The 17,919-nt window shown below is 34.1% G+C and overlaps 1 protein-coding gene across 9 annotated transcripts in view; it reads right to left on the bottom strand.

The window, feature by feature from the left end:
- CCDC148 (coiled-coil domain containing 148) overlaps positions 1–17,919 on the bottom strand; it is a 371,756-nt gene that overhangs the window by 188,078 nt on the left and 165,759 nt on the right. For all 9 annotated transcript variants that reach the window (XM_056793901.1, XM_056793902.1, XM_056793897.1 and 6 more), the window contains 2 exons: positions 13,167–13,305; positions 10,716–10,922 (listed from right to left, as the gene is read on the bottom strand). In XM_056793901.1, the coding sequence (XP_056649879.1) occupies positions 10,716–10,922; positions 13,167–13,305 (346 nt within the window). The remainder of the gene's footprint in view (positions 1–10,715; positions 10,923–13,166; positions 13,306–17,919) is intronic.

A 17,919-nucleotide genomic window follows, 5' to 3' on the forward strand; every position in this document is an offset into this window, starting at 1 on the left:
GTCCAGTTAGGGAAAACGTTGATCAGCTGGAGAAGGTGATGATAATTATGAAAGACTTAATACTATAAGAATTTACTTGAGAGCAGGAGCCATGTCTTTTTCTGTTAATTATCTTCCTGGCAGAGTGTCTACATTTGTTAAACAATAGAAGGAAGAATGAATAATAAAGGAGTTGAAGGAAGATCAGCCAGAAAAGGAAGTGAAGGATTGTTATACTGAAGAGGAAATGAACTTACTCTGTATAACTCCACTGAGCCTGACTCAGTGCAAGGGTAGAAGTTATCAACATAAAGAGTTCCGGTTCAAATGCTAGCAACCCCAAGCCTCTGCTGAAGTGGCTGCTCTAAGAGAAAGGGAAAACTTCAATAAGAAAATATCATACATGCAACAGACAGCTCCACATGTAGACAGTTGTACATCACAAGTATATTCCCTTTCCCTTTGCTCATATTGATGATCCCGATTCTTTGGCTGACTATTCCCCAAACTCCAGTCAGGGACAGCCAGTGATATCACTAGCTTTCACTTGTAAAAAGGAATAAACAATTTTAAGTGTCTAATGCATTTGATCACACTTCTCAGGAAGGAATGGAAAAAATATTCATAAGAGGCTTAAGGGGCCCATTCTCCCCCAGAAATGGTCAGTCACTATTGCCAAACATAACTAGGGTTTGGCACTTATAATCTGGCTTCAACCTAGTTTTCAGGATTTAATACTCCCTCTCATCCAGTCTACATTCCAGACAAAAAGTTCTATCTGCTCTTCTCCATACATAACTTTTTTTTTTAAAAAACCCTTACCTTCCATCTTAGAATCAATACTGAATATTGGTTCCCAGGGGTAAGGGCTAGACAATGGAGGTTAAGTGACTTTCCCAGGGTAACACAGCTGGGAAGTGTCTGAGGCCAGATTTGAACCTAGAAACTCCCATTTCTAGGCCTGGCTCTCAAACCACTGAACCACCCAGCTGCCCTCCAAAAACAACTTATTTCCCACCTCCAAGTCTTTGTGGAATAAGACCAATTTCTCTTGTTCTGGGCACTGTGTTTCTGTCAATGCATACTAAGTGAGCATTAACTTTTTTTGACTTTCATTTTATAATTAGCTCATATTGAGCTTGCAATCCCCTAAACTACCCAGGATATTTTCATGCAACTTATGGTTTAGTCAAACTGTTTCCATCCTACACTTGGAAAGCTGATTGTTTTTATCCCCAGGTATAATTTTTTTTCCCATTTATTAAATTTCTAGTTGAATTTGGCCCATTTTAAAAGTCCATAGTAATCTCTTTTGATCCAAACTGTCATTTGGTATGTTAGCTATCCTTCCTTAAGTTCCAATTATCTGTAACTTGGTTTCCTTGTTTGTAAAATGTGGATACTATAGAAGAATGTTTTGATCAGGACGGGGGGGGGGGGATGAAAGAGCACATTTAAAAGCATTTTGAAGGAATAATTTTATAACTAAAGATAATATATTACTTTTGGAGAAAATAAAATGCAATTTGAAAATGCAAGATAAAATGATTATTAATTTGCATGGAATAAATGAAATATGTTTCTATCCCAATGTATCATTTTGAAAGAAGGAAACATACCATTTACTTTTATTTATTCCATAAAAAAATCACTTTTCAATACTAACTCTTCTCTACACCATCAATTGGGGAAATTCATGAGAACAAAAGATTATTGCAAATCTTTGACTTTGGGGAGTCTCTTTTCTTAAATTCATGTCAATCCAGTTTTATAATCAAAGTATATTCTTCTGAGACATAAGGTGACATTTGGAAGTCAGTTGGTATATTTATTGTCAAAAGTTGTCGATGGAGAAAATTTAAATTGAATAACTCTCCAGGGAAATTATTTTGCTTTAGAAAAGCATAAGTATTAACAATGTTTCTGTTGTTTGGGTTGTTTTTTTTTTAAGATCAGAGTAAATATTAAGCTTTCTTTCCCTCTGTCCTCCTCAAAAAAAAACTCATTCAATCCTGCTATGTATATCTTTCAATAGCTCCTACTTCTACCAAAAATATTTGTCTGATAAAAATTCCATTCAATGTGTTTCCAAATCAATATGCTTTCCTATAGTCACAGAAGGCTTTGTTTTATAAAAGAAAATACCTAATTTGGGAATAGTATATAGATTTTAAATGTTAGATAACTTCAATGAGTTAATATTATTAATTTAATTCAAATTATAAAATGTAAAATACTGAGATATACATATACACACAAAATTTCTACATTTAAAAAAATGAAGCCTTTTCAATGGACTAGGTCTATGGTGGTGAACCTCCCTCTCTGTGGGCATACACACCATCATCACAGCACAGAATCCTCCAAAGTTTGTTACTAGAAAGACAGACAGACAAGAAGCTGCTTCCTTCCCCCTCTCCATGTGTGCCTGAGGACATTTATCACACCACCCACCCCTATAAAAGGTTCATCATCATTGGACTAGGTGAAAAAAATGGGTGAAGGTTACTAGCTTTGCATTGCAATTTATCTCATTATATATCTGAGCAGATTTTTAGTCTGAGCACAGAAAATCAAACTCAATAAACTGAAATTCTACTTAGAAACACAAAATGATATTTCCATCATCACTGGAAAGGACATTCTTTTCAGGCATTTCTACTAAATTAGTGAATTAAGGAAAAGTCAACAGGGTCATTGATACACAGGTTATCATGGAGCTAAGAGAAACCTTGGCAAAACACTTGCCAGGTCTGATAAACTACAATCATTTACATTTATACATAAAAAGTTTCATTCACATAAAAAGAAATTGTGTTTTTTGTAAACATCAAAACTTGGACAAGTACTAGATACTCATTGATAGGGATGTTCCCTCTAGCATTTCATGTTACAATTCATTTATCCCTGCCTATCCTGTGACTTTTGTCAATGATGTCCCAAAGTTTACTTCTAACCAGAGTGCTCATGGCTTTGCTTGCTTTCTCTACATTGTAATTATACCAGTCAAGCTCATGAACTGGCCATCAGTTATCCCTTGCTCTCATCATATTCCATCTTCTTTTTTAATCATACATTTCTTTGAACATATTTTACTTCTTTTCTTTTTTGTTCTTTGTTCTTTCTTGCAGGCTACTTACACACACCATACACCTTTGCCATTAACCTCTGAGCAGTACTCATTTTAAATTATTCAGAAATGGTTATATTCCATGACTTGCAGACATGCAATAGGTCAGTAGAATATGCATATTAAAAAGATGGGCCTCTGTTTCAGGGAGAAGTATGGAATTATCAAAAGAGCTATGAAAATAACTATGAAAGTTAATACAGCCCATTGTCCTCCTCCTATTTAGTTCTAGACGCAATTCTTTTTCCAATTTTAGTATGCGACCAAGATCTACATTTATATCACCATGTGTGTGTGTGTGTGTGTGTGTGTGTGTGTGTGTGTGTGTGCCTATATACATTTAGTGGGTACTTCTGCATTGTTTTTTTATCTGTATGTGAAGTCAAGGTTCACAAAGAGAAACAGAATTTGAGGGACACTAGGAGATAAGAATGCCCCAATTCTCTCCAAGAAAGAGACAGAATAGGTAAAGATCTGCTGCCTCAGAAATGGGGCATGATAGTCAAGAGGATAATATGAGATATGTATAAAGATCTATGGGATTAGGTCACTTCTTTGGGCAATCAGTGGCCAAAGTTAGACTCAGATTTATTGATTACCATCCCTGCATCTATAGCTTAGCAGTACCTTCCATTAGATTGGAACTGCTGAGCTTCCATGAAGTGCTCTGTAGCAGCTAGGATGGTAGCTGTGGCAACTACTGCTGCTGAGGCATGAGAATCCTATTAGGTGATGACTGAGACTAGCAGAGACAAACTCAAGGGAGCCTCAGACCTCAGAGTAGATATTGAAACCAGAGCATAGAGAGAGAAGACTCCCAGTTTGGAGACTGGCAACCAAGAAGAATACCAGCAGCTGTTAAAGCAAGGATGGGAAATGTGATTTTTTTTCCTTCACCACTTTTGTCCAGCTTTCCCTCACCATGAGCTGTGACCTGAAAATGAGGTTCCAAGCATAGACCTCTCCCCATATTACTTTGAAATAAGTTGCTGACATGCTAAGAGGGTAATCAGGAAAAGGTTTATTAGATAATAGAGGTGGAGGCTCCTTGTAAGAGTATTTAAATTATTCCTTTAATTTTTACTAAATTCAATAAATTAAGTGAACATTGTGCGTTGAATGTCTGAGTACTGTGAATGCAAGGATCTGTCACAAGAGGACAACCTAGTATAGAGTGGAAATTTCAGATCATCAAGTTTCATATTTTTCAAAAACATATTTTATTTTGTATTCTAGCTCGCTCCAAATCTGGCCAAAAGTTGGGGAACAATTATAAGCACTTTCAAACTGAACTAGATGCCCTCTGGTGGTAAGTGAGGCTACTGCAAACTTTAGGAAAGCTGTCCTTGGTATGTCAAAGAGGAACAAATGTGACTACTGGGCTCATGGTTCAAAGAGCACACCACTCCATGGATAATGCAGATCTTGCACTCCCTCACAGGATAATTAATATGGGGACAAGCTGCCATTTTGTAGGCTTTAGGAAGGTAGCACTAGAGTTGATTTGTTTTGCTAATACTTGGCACATGGCCAGAAGTACAACAGGTGTCACAAATGGGGAACTAAAAAAAAGTAGATGACATAAGCCAAAATGACTAAACTGAACTCATACTACAAATTACCTGGTGCAAATATGTTGCATAAACATTGAATAAAATTGGTCAACAAACGTTTAATTAACTATAAAATTATTAGGAGTAATTTTAAAATATTTATACATGGTTCATATGACATATTCTCAGAAAACATAATATTCAAAAATTATGTTTAATGAAAAATAGTTCCTTTGAGATTCTGAATGATAGCTAACTCTCTGATTTAATCTGATCATAGTTAGTGAATCTTAAGTTAATTCCCAACATAAAGTTTTAATTATCTAACTAAATTTATCTAATTATGTTTTATTATTTATTTTATATATAATATATAATTATATTATACGTAATTATGTAAATAATTAATTATCTAATACTACGTATTAACCCAAGGTGTCAATGAATGAGTTAACTATATTAGCATAATATTCTAAAATTTTCTTCCTATCCTGATATGGGAATGTAGAAGCTTGTTTCTTTTTTTTTTTTATATGGATTGGGTTTTTATTTTATTTCTGGCTGGGGAGTTCTAGTAATCAATTGCCTTCTTAGACAAAGGGTTGCTTAGATAGCAGTATTATATGAAATTATGTCTTGGTATTTTTTACACGAAAACTGAAAAATTTAAATAAATCATTTGTTGCAAGTTATTACTTCTGTCACCAATGAAGATCAGCAACTAAACTGTAAATTATGTCTTACAGAGTTGGTTATTTCACTGAAAGTTTAAGTAAATTTCAGAGGCAAGACTAGAACTCAGTTCTTCATGGCTCCAAAGCTGGCATTCTATAAATAACACCTCCCCTTCTATTGCTCATTAATGTTTTAAAATTACTAAAGTAGTACATGCCATTTAAAAATATCTTGCATATAGCATATACCCTTTCAAATCCTGATTTCTGTACAAGTTAAAAAAAAGATAATTACCAAAAAGACACACTGAAATTCAAATATTTGATCCTCCTCCTATAAGTGCATCAAGTATCAATAGACTTTCTCTGTCTGTCTCTCTGTCTCTATCTCTCTCCCCCACTCTGCCCCCCCCCCATCTAATTCAACACATTCTTTCCCCAATTTGGCTCAAACTAAAAAATGGACTCTCTAGTAAATGACTCATAACCTGGTAAAATATTTGCAAAACAATCTAAAACTTGATATTCATCATATTAAGCATTAAAAATTTTTCCCAAGTTAAAATTTGTAATAAAGGTACTATAATTAGGATTCATTGGATTATAGTCATTCATTACTTTTTTGCTCTATTAATGAACATTGTAATAGAAGCTAGAGATGATGAAGTTCTGATATCCAAGGAATATACAGGGAACTAATTAAAATATATAGAATATAAAACATTTTCCCAATAGGCATACCTTTCAATGATAAAGAAGCAATTTTCATTAATGATAGGAGGAAGGTAATTTAAAACAAGTCTGAGGTTCCAGCTTTCACCCATCAAAATGGCAAAGATATCCAAATAAAGAAAAGGAAAGAAAATCAGTTGTTGGAAGAACCATCTTTGAATTAGTTCAGTTTTTCTGGAATGTAATTTGGAACTATAACTAAAATGTTACTAAACTGTGCAAATCTACCCTTTAGTCCACCCACCAACACCACTACTAAGAATATGCCACAGAAAAACAAAAAGTAGAAAAAGACTCACATATACCAATACATTTATAGTAGTATTTTGTATTGTAGCAAAGAAAGACAGAAGACCCGTTCATGAGGAACTTTAGTCTAATGGGACTAAAAGCACACTAATTTATTGCTGATGGAGCTGTGAAGTAGTTTAACATTTCTGAAAGATAATTTGGAATATATTTTGACCCAGAGATTTTACTCTTGGGTTTATACTCAAAGAAACTTAATGACAATAAGAAAAGATTCATAGGTACCAAAAACAAAAAACAAAAACCCTCATATAGCTCCACTGTAATAACAAAAAGGGAAACAAAGTGTATGCCCAACAACTGGAGAATTATTGAATAAACTATAACAAGTAAATATGATGGAAAATTATTACAAAATAAGAGATGACAAATAATTTAAATAAACTTCACAATACTTGCTTGAAGTAAAATGGAAAAGTCTGGAGCAAAGGCTGGAAAAGCAAGGACTCCAGAACTGTCAATCAAGATGAACATTCTATTTGGAATGGGGACTGGAGAAAGAAGGAGGAGGCAAACTGAAAAGCTTGGTCTCTTTGCCTTGGGACAGAAAAAGAGGAAAGACAAAAGTCTTACTCTCTGGTTTCTCTCAGCTATACTACAGTGAACTTGAATCTTCAAGACCTGTTGACCATTTTCCCATAGTCTGAACTATATTCCACCATCCTCCAATTTCAGGATTGTTTAGTATTAGGGAAACCCCAAGCCCTCTCTCCCCTCAACTTCTTTTCCTTTCCCCTTCTTTTAAATAAACCCCTTACTTAAATCTTAGAGAAGAGAAAGAGTGATTTATATGATCTACCAAAAGACTCACTCTGAACTGATTTCAGTGAGATCAACAGAAGAATCAAATAGGGAGGGGAAGGAAGGAGGGAGGAGGAACAAAGAGAGAGGAAAAGGGAAGGGAAGGAAGGAGGGAGGAGGGACAAAGAGGGAGGAAAAGGGAGGGGAAGGGAGTAGGGAGGAGATGGGCAGATCTGATCTTAAAATCATCATCTCTCACCTAAATAATCCCCTAATACAGTAGAAAAAGTCAAAGAGAACAATATACTTAATGAATATAACAAATTGTGGTAAATAAAGCTAAGACTAAAAAACCTTAAAACTTTAAAACTATTGAACAACATTGTATCACACTATCAAATTTAATTGGCAAAATAGTTGACCTTGATTATCCTTTTTTTTTAAAATATTCTTACTTTCTGCCTTAGAAGTGATACTATGTATTGGTTCCAAGGTAGAAAAACAAGTGCTAGGCAATTGAAGTTAAATGATTTGCTCAGGGTCACATGGCTAGGAAGTGTCTGAGGTCAAATTTGAACCTAGGACCTTCCATCTCCAGAGCTGGCTCTCTATCCACTGAGCCACTTAGCTGCCCCAAGATCCCAATACTCTTACTCCAATTTTAGCATCCTCTCTAATATTTTTGCCTTTATTTACCCCAGTTTAAAAAAATCAATCCATTCTGGAGGCATGATCAATCAATTGCTCCTAGGTGAGGCATCTTGATCTATTCCACTATGACCCTATTAACTATCTGTGTAATTCCTTCCCATCTACTTCTCCCTTGTGTTTTGTTCCCTTCTTTCAAATGTATGTTCCTTGAAGGCAGGAGCTATCTTTGCTTTTCTCTTTGTATCTCTAACACCTTGAAAAGTATTTGGTGCCTAATCACTACTTAAATAATTTGTTTTCATTAACTACTCCCAGAACTAGTTAATTACCAAATAATATGAGTACTTCTGTGACTTGCTACCATTTTTAAATGTACTGTTTCTCTGATATGTTGAAGGAAGGTTTTTTTTATTTTATTTTTGTCATGCAAAACATATTTCCATATTGGTCATTGTTGTAAAAGCAAAGTTGTACATAACCAAAACTCCAAAATAAAGCCATAAGTAAAATGATGTGAGAGACTCCAATTCTTTTTCTGGAATCAGACAGCATTCCCCATCATACGTCTTTCAGGATTGTCCTAGATCGGGGATACCAAACCTTTTAGAGAACAAGTTCTGTGCCCTCCCCAAATGGAGTGCCTCCACTCTCCCACTCACCTTACCCCACACAGGAGAGGGAGAAAGTGTTCCCACTCCACTGCTGGGCAGAGGGGTGGGTGAAATGAAAAATGTCCTCAGGCACAGTGGAGAGTGGGAAGGGAGCAGCTCCACCCAAGTCCCTCTGTCTTTCTAGTAATGAACTGGGGGGGGGGGGGGCAGAGCATGTACCCACAAAGAGTACTTTGTGTACAATCTTTGGCACATGTGCAATAGGTTCGCCATCACAGCCCTAGATCATTGTACTGCTGAGAGAAGCCAAATTTTCACAGATAATCATCATCCAATATTGCTGTTATTGTATACAGTGTTCTCCTAGGTCTGCTTATTTCACTCAGCATCATTCCTGCAGATCTTTCCAGCTTTTTCTGAAACCATTTTGCTTATAGACCAATCTTATTTCATCACCAACATGTACCACAATTTCTTCAGCCATTCTCCAATTGATAGTTTTTCCCCAAAGAAGTTGTTTTTAAGCATATATCAAAACTATCTGCTATAGAATTCCTCATCTTCATTGTCATGATATAATTTTACATATTTTCTCCCATGCGTATATAGAAATAATATGTGATCTTCATCTCCCTTAGACCATGATTGGGTTAAGCATGGAAGTGGCTGTTCCCATGTCTACCTTCTCTCCTCTTTATAGTCAAAATTAGGATGTGGCTGCTAGAATTTTGTAGGGTATTGATACCTTGCAGGAAGAGCCTTTTTTCCCATTGAACAGTCCAATACCCCAAGAGAAGAGACTGTCCATCTTGGAATATGGAGCTGGCATGAATTGGCCTGCTAAATAGAAGCTATTCCTTAAGGTACTCCCCTGGGGAAAAAATAGCACAAACCCTGGAAAGCTCAAAGACAGGGAAGAGACATCTCAAGGAGAGAGTGATTCCCAGCCCTAGGAACAGGTTGTTGTGGAATAAGGAATAGACTTCTAATGTGTCATTCAGTCCAGGAAGAAGGGAAGCACAGCTATAGATTTGATACAAAGAATAGGTTGGGAAGTGAAACTCTGGTATACAATTTTCTCTTATACCCAGAATTTCCTCTAATCTCTAGAATTCCTAGTTGTAGTTCTTTCCTTTCAATTCATATGCATTCTGAAAGAGAAAGTAGCTTAGATAGTATTCTATATTACTTAGTAGAATACTCAGATTCAATTCCTTCTTCACTAGAACCCCCAGGTCAAATCCATTATGACTCTCCTGCAGAAATAGCTTTCTGAGTATATCCTATATGCAAGGCTGCCACTGGATCCAAATCCTTCATGTTCCTATTCACTTAAAGTTTCAACTATTTCTTTTATGAGTGTAGCAAGAGTAATAAATGTCTTGCTGGATTGGAAAGCTATAATTACATTATAATGGTATCTAATACAGAAGACCTCTTTGTCTTTTGATTATATGGTTTAATATCTATTTAATAAAAATTAATTTATTATAATTACTAGTATTAATGTTTATGTTTGGTTTATTATAAATTACATATTATAAAAGTTAAGCTTTTATTTTTAATTTCTTGCTAGTTTTATTTGACTCATTTTAATAATAGTTTATAATAACTATTTCATAATATCTATCATAGTATTAACACCTGCCAGAGAGGAGAAATCCTCAAAGTAGATTCTTTGAAAAATGATACGAAGCCTTTTTCAGCCTCCATGGTTAAATAAGACAGACAAAATGACCAGTAACCAGATTTTGCCACAATGATTAGTAAAGTAAATAACATTGAACCTACAGAGTGAACTGCTGCAACAATGACCATCAAGGAGATTTCCTCTAGGATGATACTAGAGGTGAACAGGAACATGCATATTACTGTGACATCTGTAGTATCATTACTAAGTAGCAAAGCCACCTTCACCTCTTGCAACCAGTCACCCAAACAACATATTTATCTAGTTTTCAATAATCTGCTTTATGATTTGGACTCCTAGAATACATTTGAAAGAATTATACTGTGAGAAATTCATAACAAAAGTGAGGACTTCCTATATTTATCAGCTGGAAGTCTTAGTCCTCCAAAATCAGGGCCTCCAAATTACATTCCTTTCTAGAACCATCATGGCTGATTTTAGTGGACCCCTGAATTCCAATAATTCATTAATATTGGGAGAATTCCAATAACTGACTAATATCTAGATCTTCCCATATCTCCATTACTATTTGTTCTCAGATGCTTCCTAGAAAAATGAGTTTTATGGTTGGTTTCAAACAAAGGAAAGAAAGTGGCTATTCAGAGAACCATTTAGATAGAAAATATCTTCTATAAAATGCCCTACCTTTTCTTTCAGAACAGCACAGAGTTTCATCTGCTTTTTTCTGTCTTGGGCCAAAATGATCTCTATTTCATGGGCAGTAGAAGCTTCAGCAATGGTTGTTAGAGCTTTTTGTATAAAGTCTTTCTTATCCTTAGCCCAGTTTAATAAGAAAATTCTTTTCTGGTCACTGATTAAACAATATTGGTTCCAGTATTCTTCATGTGTAACCTAAAAAGCAAGTCACTGAATATTAACATTTTATAATTATGAAAAGCATTTTACATTTGACAAGTCATTATCACTTAAATCATGTTGATAAGAAAAATCAAGGGTAATATAAAGGTATTCTAAAAAGTAGAAAACAATTTCTGTTAAATCTTTTATGTCTAACTTAGTTGTTCTGATGGGAACAGCAAATGCCTACACCTTTTTTTTTCTGTTACAGTGAGGCATCTATGGGGAAAGAGAGGATGACAATGAGGGATCTATGGGGAAAGGGAGGATGGAAATGGCATATTTGGGGAAATGACTGTGATATTTATATTAAAAGCACCAATGAAAAATGAAGAAAAAAATCATAGCCTTTATATCAAGACAAACATCACATTTTCTTAAAGGTAGTCAGTTTTAAAAATATATCACAATTACAAGCATTTATCAGAGCAGTTCTGTGCTATCCAACTAAAAGATGGAGACTTGAGGCAATAATTCACAATATTTTCAATAAGCAAAATAATCCCAGTTTTGTAATTCTTTGCCTGAACTTTTAAGATAAGATCAGGTTTTTGCCTTAAAATATCTAAATAATAAGGTCAATTCTTCCTTTCTTTTTGCATAGCCAGAGTACCTGAGTTTTCAGACAAATGTCATTTCAGAAGGCATGGTTTAACATGTGAGCACAGTGTAAAAGTAGAGGAACAAATAGGTATGAGAAAGGAGATCTTGAAACAAATATTCCATTTCTTGGTCGCTAAGTATACAGTGAACAGATTGTAGCTTCACTAAAAATAAATAAATAAAAGGCATTAGGATATGAATTTATATTTTTAATTCTGACAACTAAAATCCAACTGTTCTGTTAACTTGTTAGCTTCAAACCACAAAGCTTCAAATAAGCTTATTTAGCACCTGTCAAACATTTTGAAAGGAAGCAGAGATGATTCTGAAAAGGATGATAAGCTACCTAAGACTGAAATAGAATTCATAGTTAATATTAGATAAGCACAGAAACCAAGAAGTAAATATGAATAATCTGTTGAAAAGTAAGAGGTTACATATGAATAGTCAGAAAGATATAAAAATTAGAAAAGCAAAACCATTTTAATTTTCTAAAAGAACAAGTACTTATTATTTACTCCTTCTTATTAATATATAGCTTTACTAGTTTTCCTTAGAGAACTGCCTCATATCTGGAAACCCAAACCTTAATGGCACAGTGATGGAATAATGAAAACCTAAATTATACACATCCCCTGAATTAAAAGAAATTATACTTTATTTAAAAAAAAAAAACATTTACCTTCTGTCTTAGAATCCATACTAAGTATTGGTTCCAAGGTATAAGAGTGATAAGGTCAATGCAATTGAGTTAAGTGACTTGCCATTTTCAAACCAGCTAGGAAGTTTCTGAGGTCAGATTTGAACTCAGGATCTTAAAAATCCAGCCTGGCTCTCTGTCCACTGAGCCACCTAGTTGTCCTGAGCTTATGATCTGCTAAGATCAAGTGATAAAAGATTTAATAAAAGAGAAACAGATGGATAGAGAAGATAGAGAATTAAAAGAACATCAATATATTTTATCTTTTTTACTTCAGATTTCTGAAGAAGCTGAATACATTCTTCAGAAGTTTAACTTAAAAGTTCAAAGATTTTTTAAAAAGAAGTAAAGTACACAATTAGTTACTATTAAGAGGCATAAAAATCCATTAAATAAGAATAACCTGTTACAACCACTACAGAAGTCTGTGTTGCTAATGAAATGAGACTGAATTTATCAGTTAGGTTCATTCTCTAGCTCAACTAGAAAAATGCAACCCTTTAGAAATGATTTTTCTTATTAAAGATGTGATAATTCATCAATAATATTTACTTAAGATTATATAATGATGACTATATCATTTTAAAGGCATTTAAAGGACTTCTAGGTGGCTCAGTGGATAGAGAGCCAGGACTGGAGACAGGAGGTCTTAAATTCAAATTTGGATTCAGACACTTCCTGGCTTTGTGACCCTGGGCAAGTCTCTTAATCCTAATTGCCTAGCCTCACCTTTCTACTGCCTTGGAATCTTTGCTTGGTATTAATTCTAAGATAGAAGGTAAGAGTTAAAAAAAAAAAAACAGCTTTACCTTATTTAGATTCAATTAGATCAATTATTTCCAGAAAGTCAATTTCAACTAAATTTTGTGTTGAATTTTTTTAAATAATTTTTTTTTAAAATAAGCAAACTTCTTAGTACTCAAAATGGCACTTACCAGCTCATGCCTAGATCTGTGAGGTAAATGCTTCTGTAACATGTCCAAATACAGAGCTCTTCTTCCCTGAATATCTTTTGGATATTGATCAACAACTGTCTGATAAATCCACTGGTCTTCTTCATTCAATTTAAAGTTCCTGAAGGAAATAAAATGCAGAACTGGGCTATTTTAACAAGGCTGGATTAAACAGTGCTGTGGACAATGCACTTAGCAATTTTGAGAAATTTCATGCAATGGATAATAAATCCAAATTAAACATAATTAATTAAATTTAACTTTGTAAAGTATCAAAAATCTGTAAAAAGAGGTCCTTCAGTCCCAACTTTGATGGTGACCTGAGTTTCAACCACTAATTAAAAAAAATAGAATTGAACCTACAATAAACAATTACATGGTAATAAACCTGAGAATTTAAAGAAATGAGGAAATTACCTACCCCCAAATATAAAATAAAAAAACAACAAAACAGGAAATATAGATCTTAAAAAACTCAAAAGTACATTCTATCAAATGTTTAAAGAACAATATATCCAACAAGATTATTTATTATGACCAAATTGGATTCATATGTAATTCCAAGATAGCCCAATTTTGGAAAAATTAACACAATCATATTCAAAAGCAAAACAGATAATACAGAACTATATCCATAGATAAACGTTTAACAAAATATTGCACTTGATAATATTAAAAACCATATAAAGCATAAAAATGGAAGTGCCATGTTTTAATAGAATAAAAAGTATATGTCTATATATTATTTGCAAAGGAAGACATACTCTTTTAAGTTTTTCTAATAAATAGATAGGTAAAGTCAAGAAGCTTCTATTATTTGACATAAGGCTTTTCAATAGCTATACACCAGGGTACTAGATCTGGCCCAGAAGAGACTGACACTCTGAAGAAAGCAGGAACACATGTCTAAGCTTAGTTCTGTCACTCACCACTTAGTGGTGGATCACATCCGTTGTGTGCTGAAGAATAGATGTGTACCTAGGGGTAATTAGAGTCCAAGGAGAAAAAGAATTACAGGTTCTATACTGTGCTCTGAGTGAGGTGCAAGTACAGAAACAAGCAGTGTGGCTATGCCCCAAGTAGTAGAGCTGAGTCTCAGATTCAGCCCCCAGAACAGTCTGAAGTCTGTAGTAGAATACACAGGGAAAGTAGCCTAAACAAGGGGAGCCTACAATTTTGTCAAACTAATTGGACAGACTTTTCCTGATGGCCAATGGGATTTAAGTCTAGCAGCAGTCTATAGAAGTTCCAAACAGGGGAAAGTCCATAGTTGTGTTGCTCAGACCAGACCTAGGTTAGGAACTTACAGATCTCAGACATGAAATGCTCAAACTTCATCCAGGATTAGCCAATGAAGGAAGCCTATGTCTTTAAAAGTGTTAAGACAGAGCCTATTGCTCTCTTGCCTCCATCTTTTTAGCTTCACTCCTTTCTGCTGTCCTTTGGCTGTGCTCCTAGCTGCTGAATCCAGCAAGGATGCTATAAACTGAACCAGGCAGAGAGGAGGGAATTGCCTGCTTACCTCTCTTTTACCCAGGCCCCAGAAATGAGCCTTGGGGTGTTTTTTCAGTTTTATATTATTTGTTCTCAGCTTCAGGTGCAGGAGGTGTTCCACAGGAATAGGAATTAAGCCATGCTAAAAGTGGAGCCAGGATTGCAGCTGAGGATGTCTAATAAGACAGAAGGCTTATGAAGTATTTTAAATTTTGATGATTTTAAAAGAAGAAAGGAGAGGGATAGGGGACAGATTATACTAGAAGAGAAAAAGAGAGAGGAAAGGTAGGGAAAATAATCCCATATAAATTTGGGTGTCTAAATTGAAGAATATATAAACAAGAAAGGACTAGAATAGCAAGTGATAGTTAAAGTTTATTTTCATCTGAACTGGTAAAAGAGAAGAGAATATACAAAAATGGATGGATACAGAATTACATTTCATTCAACAGGGTATCATGAGAGAAAAGGGAGGAGGAGAGTAGTTACTAATGCAAATTAAATTTAAAACTGTGTCCTATGTACATTTTTTTCAAAGCCGATTTGATAAATATTTATCAGCACATCCTGCATATCACAATAAGTTCCAAAAGGATATAAAGCCTAAATATTAAAGTTTGCATGATGAAAAAAATTTTATGTATCTTTCACAGCTACTGCTAACAGAATTCTTTTCCAAACAATGGACAGAGAAATGTCTGATAAAAGAAAAAAAATAGACAATTTTTATTACATGAAATGTAAATGTCTTTTCATTAACAAAATCAGGCAGTGGATAAAAAGAGAAACTATTCATTGGGAAATACTTATATCTATTATCTGTGATATTAGCATATGAAAGGATATGAAAGAAATATAAAGACATAACATAAATGTATAAAAGCAAAAGCCATTTCCCAATAGATAAGAGATATGAAGATATAACTCTCAAAAGAAGAATTCAACTCAGCATATAAAAAAGGCTCCAAATCACTCTTACTAAGAGAAATTGAAATTAAATAAAATCTTAAGTTTTATCTTATACCCTCCCCAAAATTTGCAAAGGTGACCAAAAAAAAGTTAGCATTGGAAAGAATGCATGAAGACAGGTACATGAATATCCAATTAGTAGATCTATGACTTGTTCCAACCATTCTGGGAAAAAAAAATTTCAATTTATGAAAGAAAAGTCACTAAAGATTTATACTTTGACCCAAATATCCTACTAATAGGCATCAAGGACATTAAAAGCAGAAGGACAAGGCCTCATATCTACCAAAATAACTTTTTATGTTACCAAAATTCTGAAATTCTTAGGGAAAGGTCATCTATTCAAAAAGAAGTGCTGAGAAAAAGCACTTTGTAAAATAGGTCAATACTATCATCTAACATCATAAACCACAGGAGTATGACAGAGCCAACTCAAACTAGCTCCCAAACCCATCAAAGGCAGTTTCCACCAAGTGAGGAATAACTAATTACTTGAACATAATGAAATATTATTGCACAATAATAAATGATGAAGGAATTCAGAAAACATCTGGAAGACTCATATGAATAGAAATGGAATGAAACAAGAAGAATCAAGTAAACAGTAAATCTACAATGACTGTTAAAGAGTAAAATGAAAACTGAAGTCAAACACTATATATTTATAATGACTAATCCTTTTGCCAGAGAAAAGATGAAGAAATTCACCTCCCTCCTTTCATTGGATAGGTAGCAAATTACAGGTGTGGAATGTTGCATACATTGCCAAACCATGATGATTGAGTATGTTGGTTTTATTTAACTATTCTTCTTTGTTGAAAAGAAAGCTCAGAGAAAAAGAAGAGACAACTTGAAAATAAATGTGATTTTTTAAAAGGCATCAATAAAACTTGTATAATTACTTTTTAAATGAAATTGAGAATCTACAAAGTAATTAATTTTATTTTCCTTCATTTTCTACATGAAGTCATTTTTTAAAATCTATAATAAACTAATTAAATCTTGAAACTTGAAAGACAAAGTGTCAAACACAGATATAAAGGCTATTAGACTATGTCTAAACTGGTGAGAAAAAGTTGACATCGTAACAGAATGATAATGTGTTAGAGCTATGTAGTCAGATGGTAAAGGCAGAAAGTAGACTGTCCTCCATTTTAAATTATACCATTAAAATTAAGCCTAAAATCATATATTTTACTTAGTTCTTTTCTCTACTTTGACTTTGGATAGTTGAAAAGATGTTGGCAATATAAAGGATAATCAATGCTATTAATTTTGATCCTCTAAGAAAAAATTTGCAAATGAGCCTTCCTTGAACCCTTTAACTCAGGAATAACAACTAATCAGGAAGTCCTTTTCCTGGTACTTCAAAGTATTGGTCTGTTTCAATGGCACATAATGAATTTCTTTGAAATGTTTATTTTAAAAATATGGTTTTATTTTTTAATCAACATAAAATGGCAATATCAATCCAACTTGAAAACTTTTTAGAATCATGAAATTTTAGAGTTGGGGATTCTTCTAGTATACCCCCTCCTAATTTTTATAGATAGGAGAGAAGATAAGGCCTTTAGCAGTTAACTGATTTAAGGGGGCAAATTTGATTTCATCATTTTCCCTGAGATCAGATGGGTTGAAACCCATGTTTAGAATGTGCCTCTGGAAAATAATTAAAAGAGGTGAGGATGGAGTAGTAATGTGCATAGAGAAGGCAATACAGTCATCCCCTCCAGATCACAACTTTCTCCCCCATAGTTTTGATATATTGCAGATCAGCATAAGAAATTAAATGAGAATTTTGGGGGAGTTTTGCAGAAGCTGCAGGCGACACATGAAGACCAGCAGATAACACAGAAAAAGGTTTAGAAACTCAGAAATGCATGAAATATATGCATAGGATTATGTAATATCAATATATTTTATCTTCAAATGCCACAAATAAACACAATTTCTTTTTTAAAGCTAAAAATGTCAAGTTAGCCCCCCAAAAATGCAAAAGTCAGGAGAGAACACACAAAGGTAGAGAAGATATCTTTAAAAGTAAGGTACTGACTGTAAATATACCATAGAAGGAAAAAAATCAGACTTCTTCTCTGATATGAAGGGAGGGCCAAAAAAAATGTTATGTAGATTTCCAGGTCTCAGGGGCTCTGCACCACCAACCCCTGTGCTTTGTAAGTGATATCCTTATAGAGAAAATATTGATAAGAGAATCCTTGTAGAAGTTGTATTGGAAAAAAAAATCAGTATAAGAAAAGACAGAAGGATTTGT

The sequence above is a fragment of the Monodelphis domestica genome, chromosome 4 (assembly GCF_027887165.1).
Source record: "Monodelphis domestica isolate mMonDom1 chromosome 4, mMonDom1.pri, whole genome shotgun sequence".
NCBI lineage: Eukaryota > Metazoa > Chordata > Mammalia > Didelphimorphia > Didelphidae > Monodelphis > Monodelphis domestica.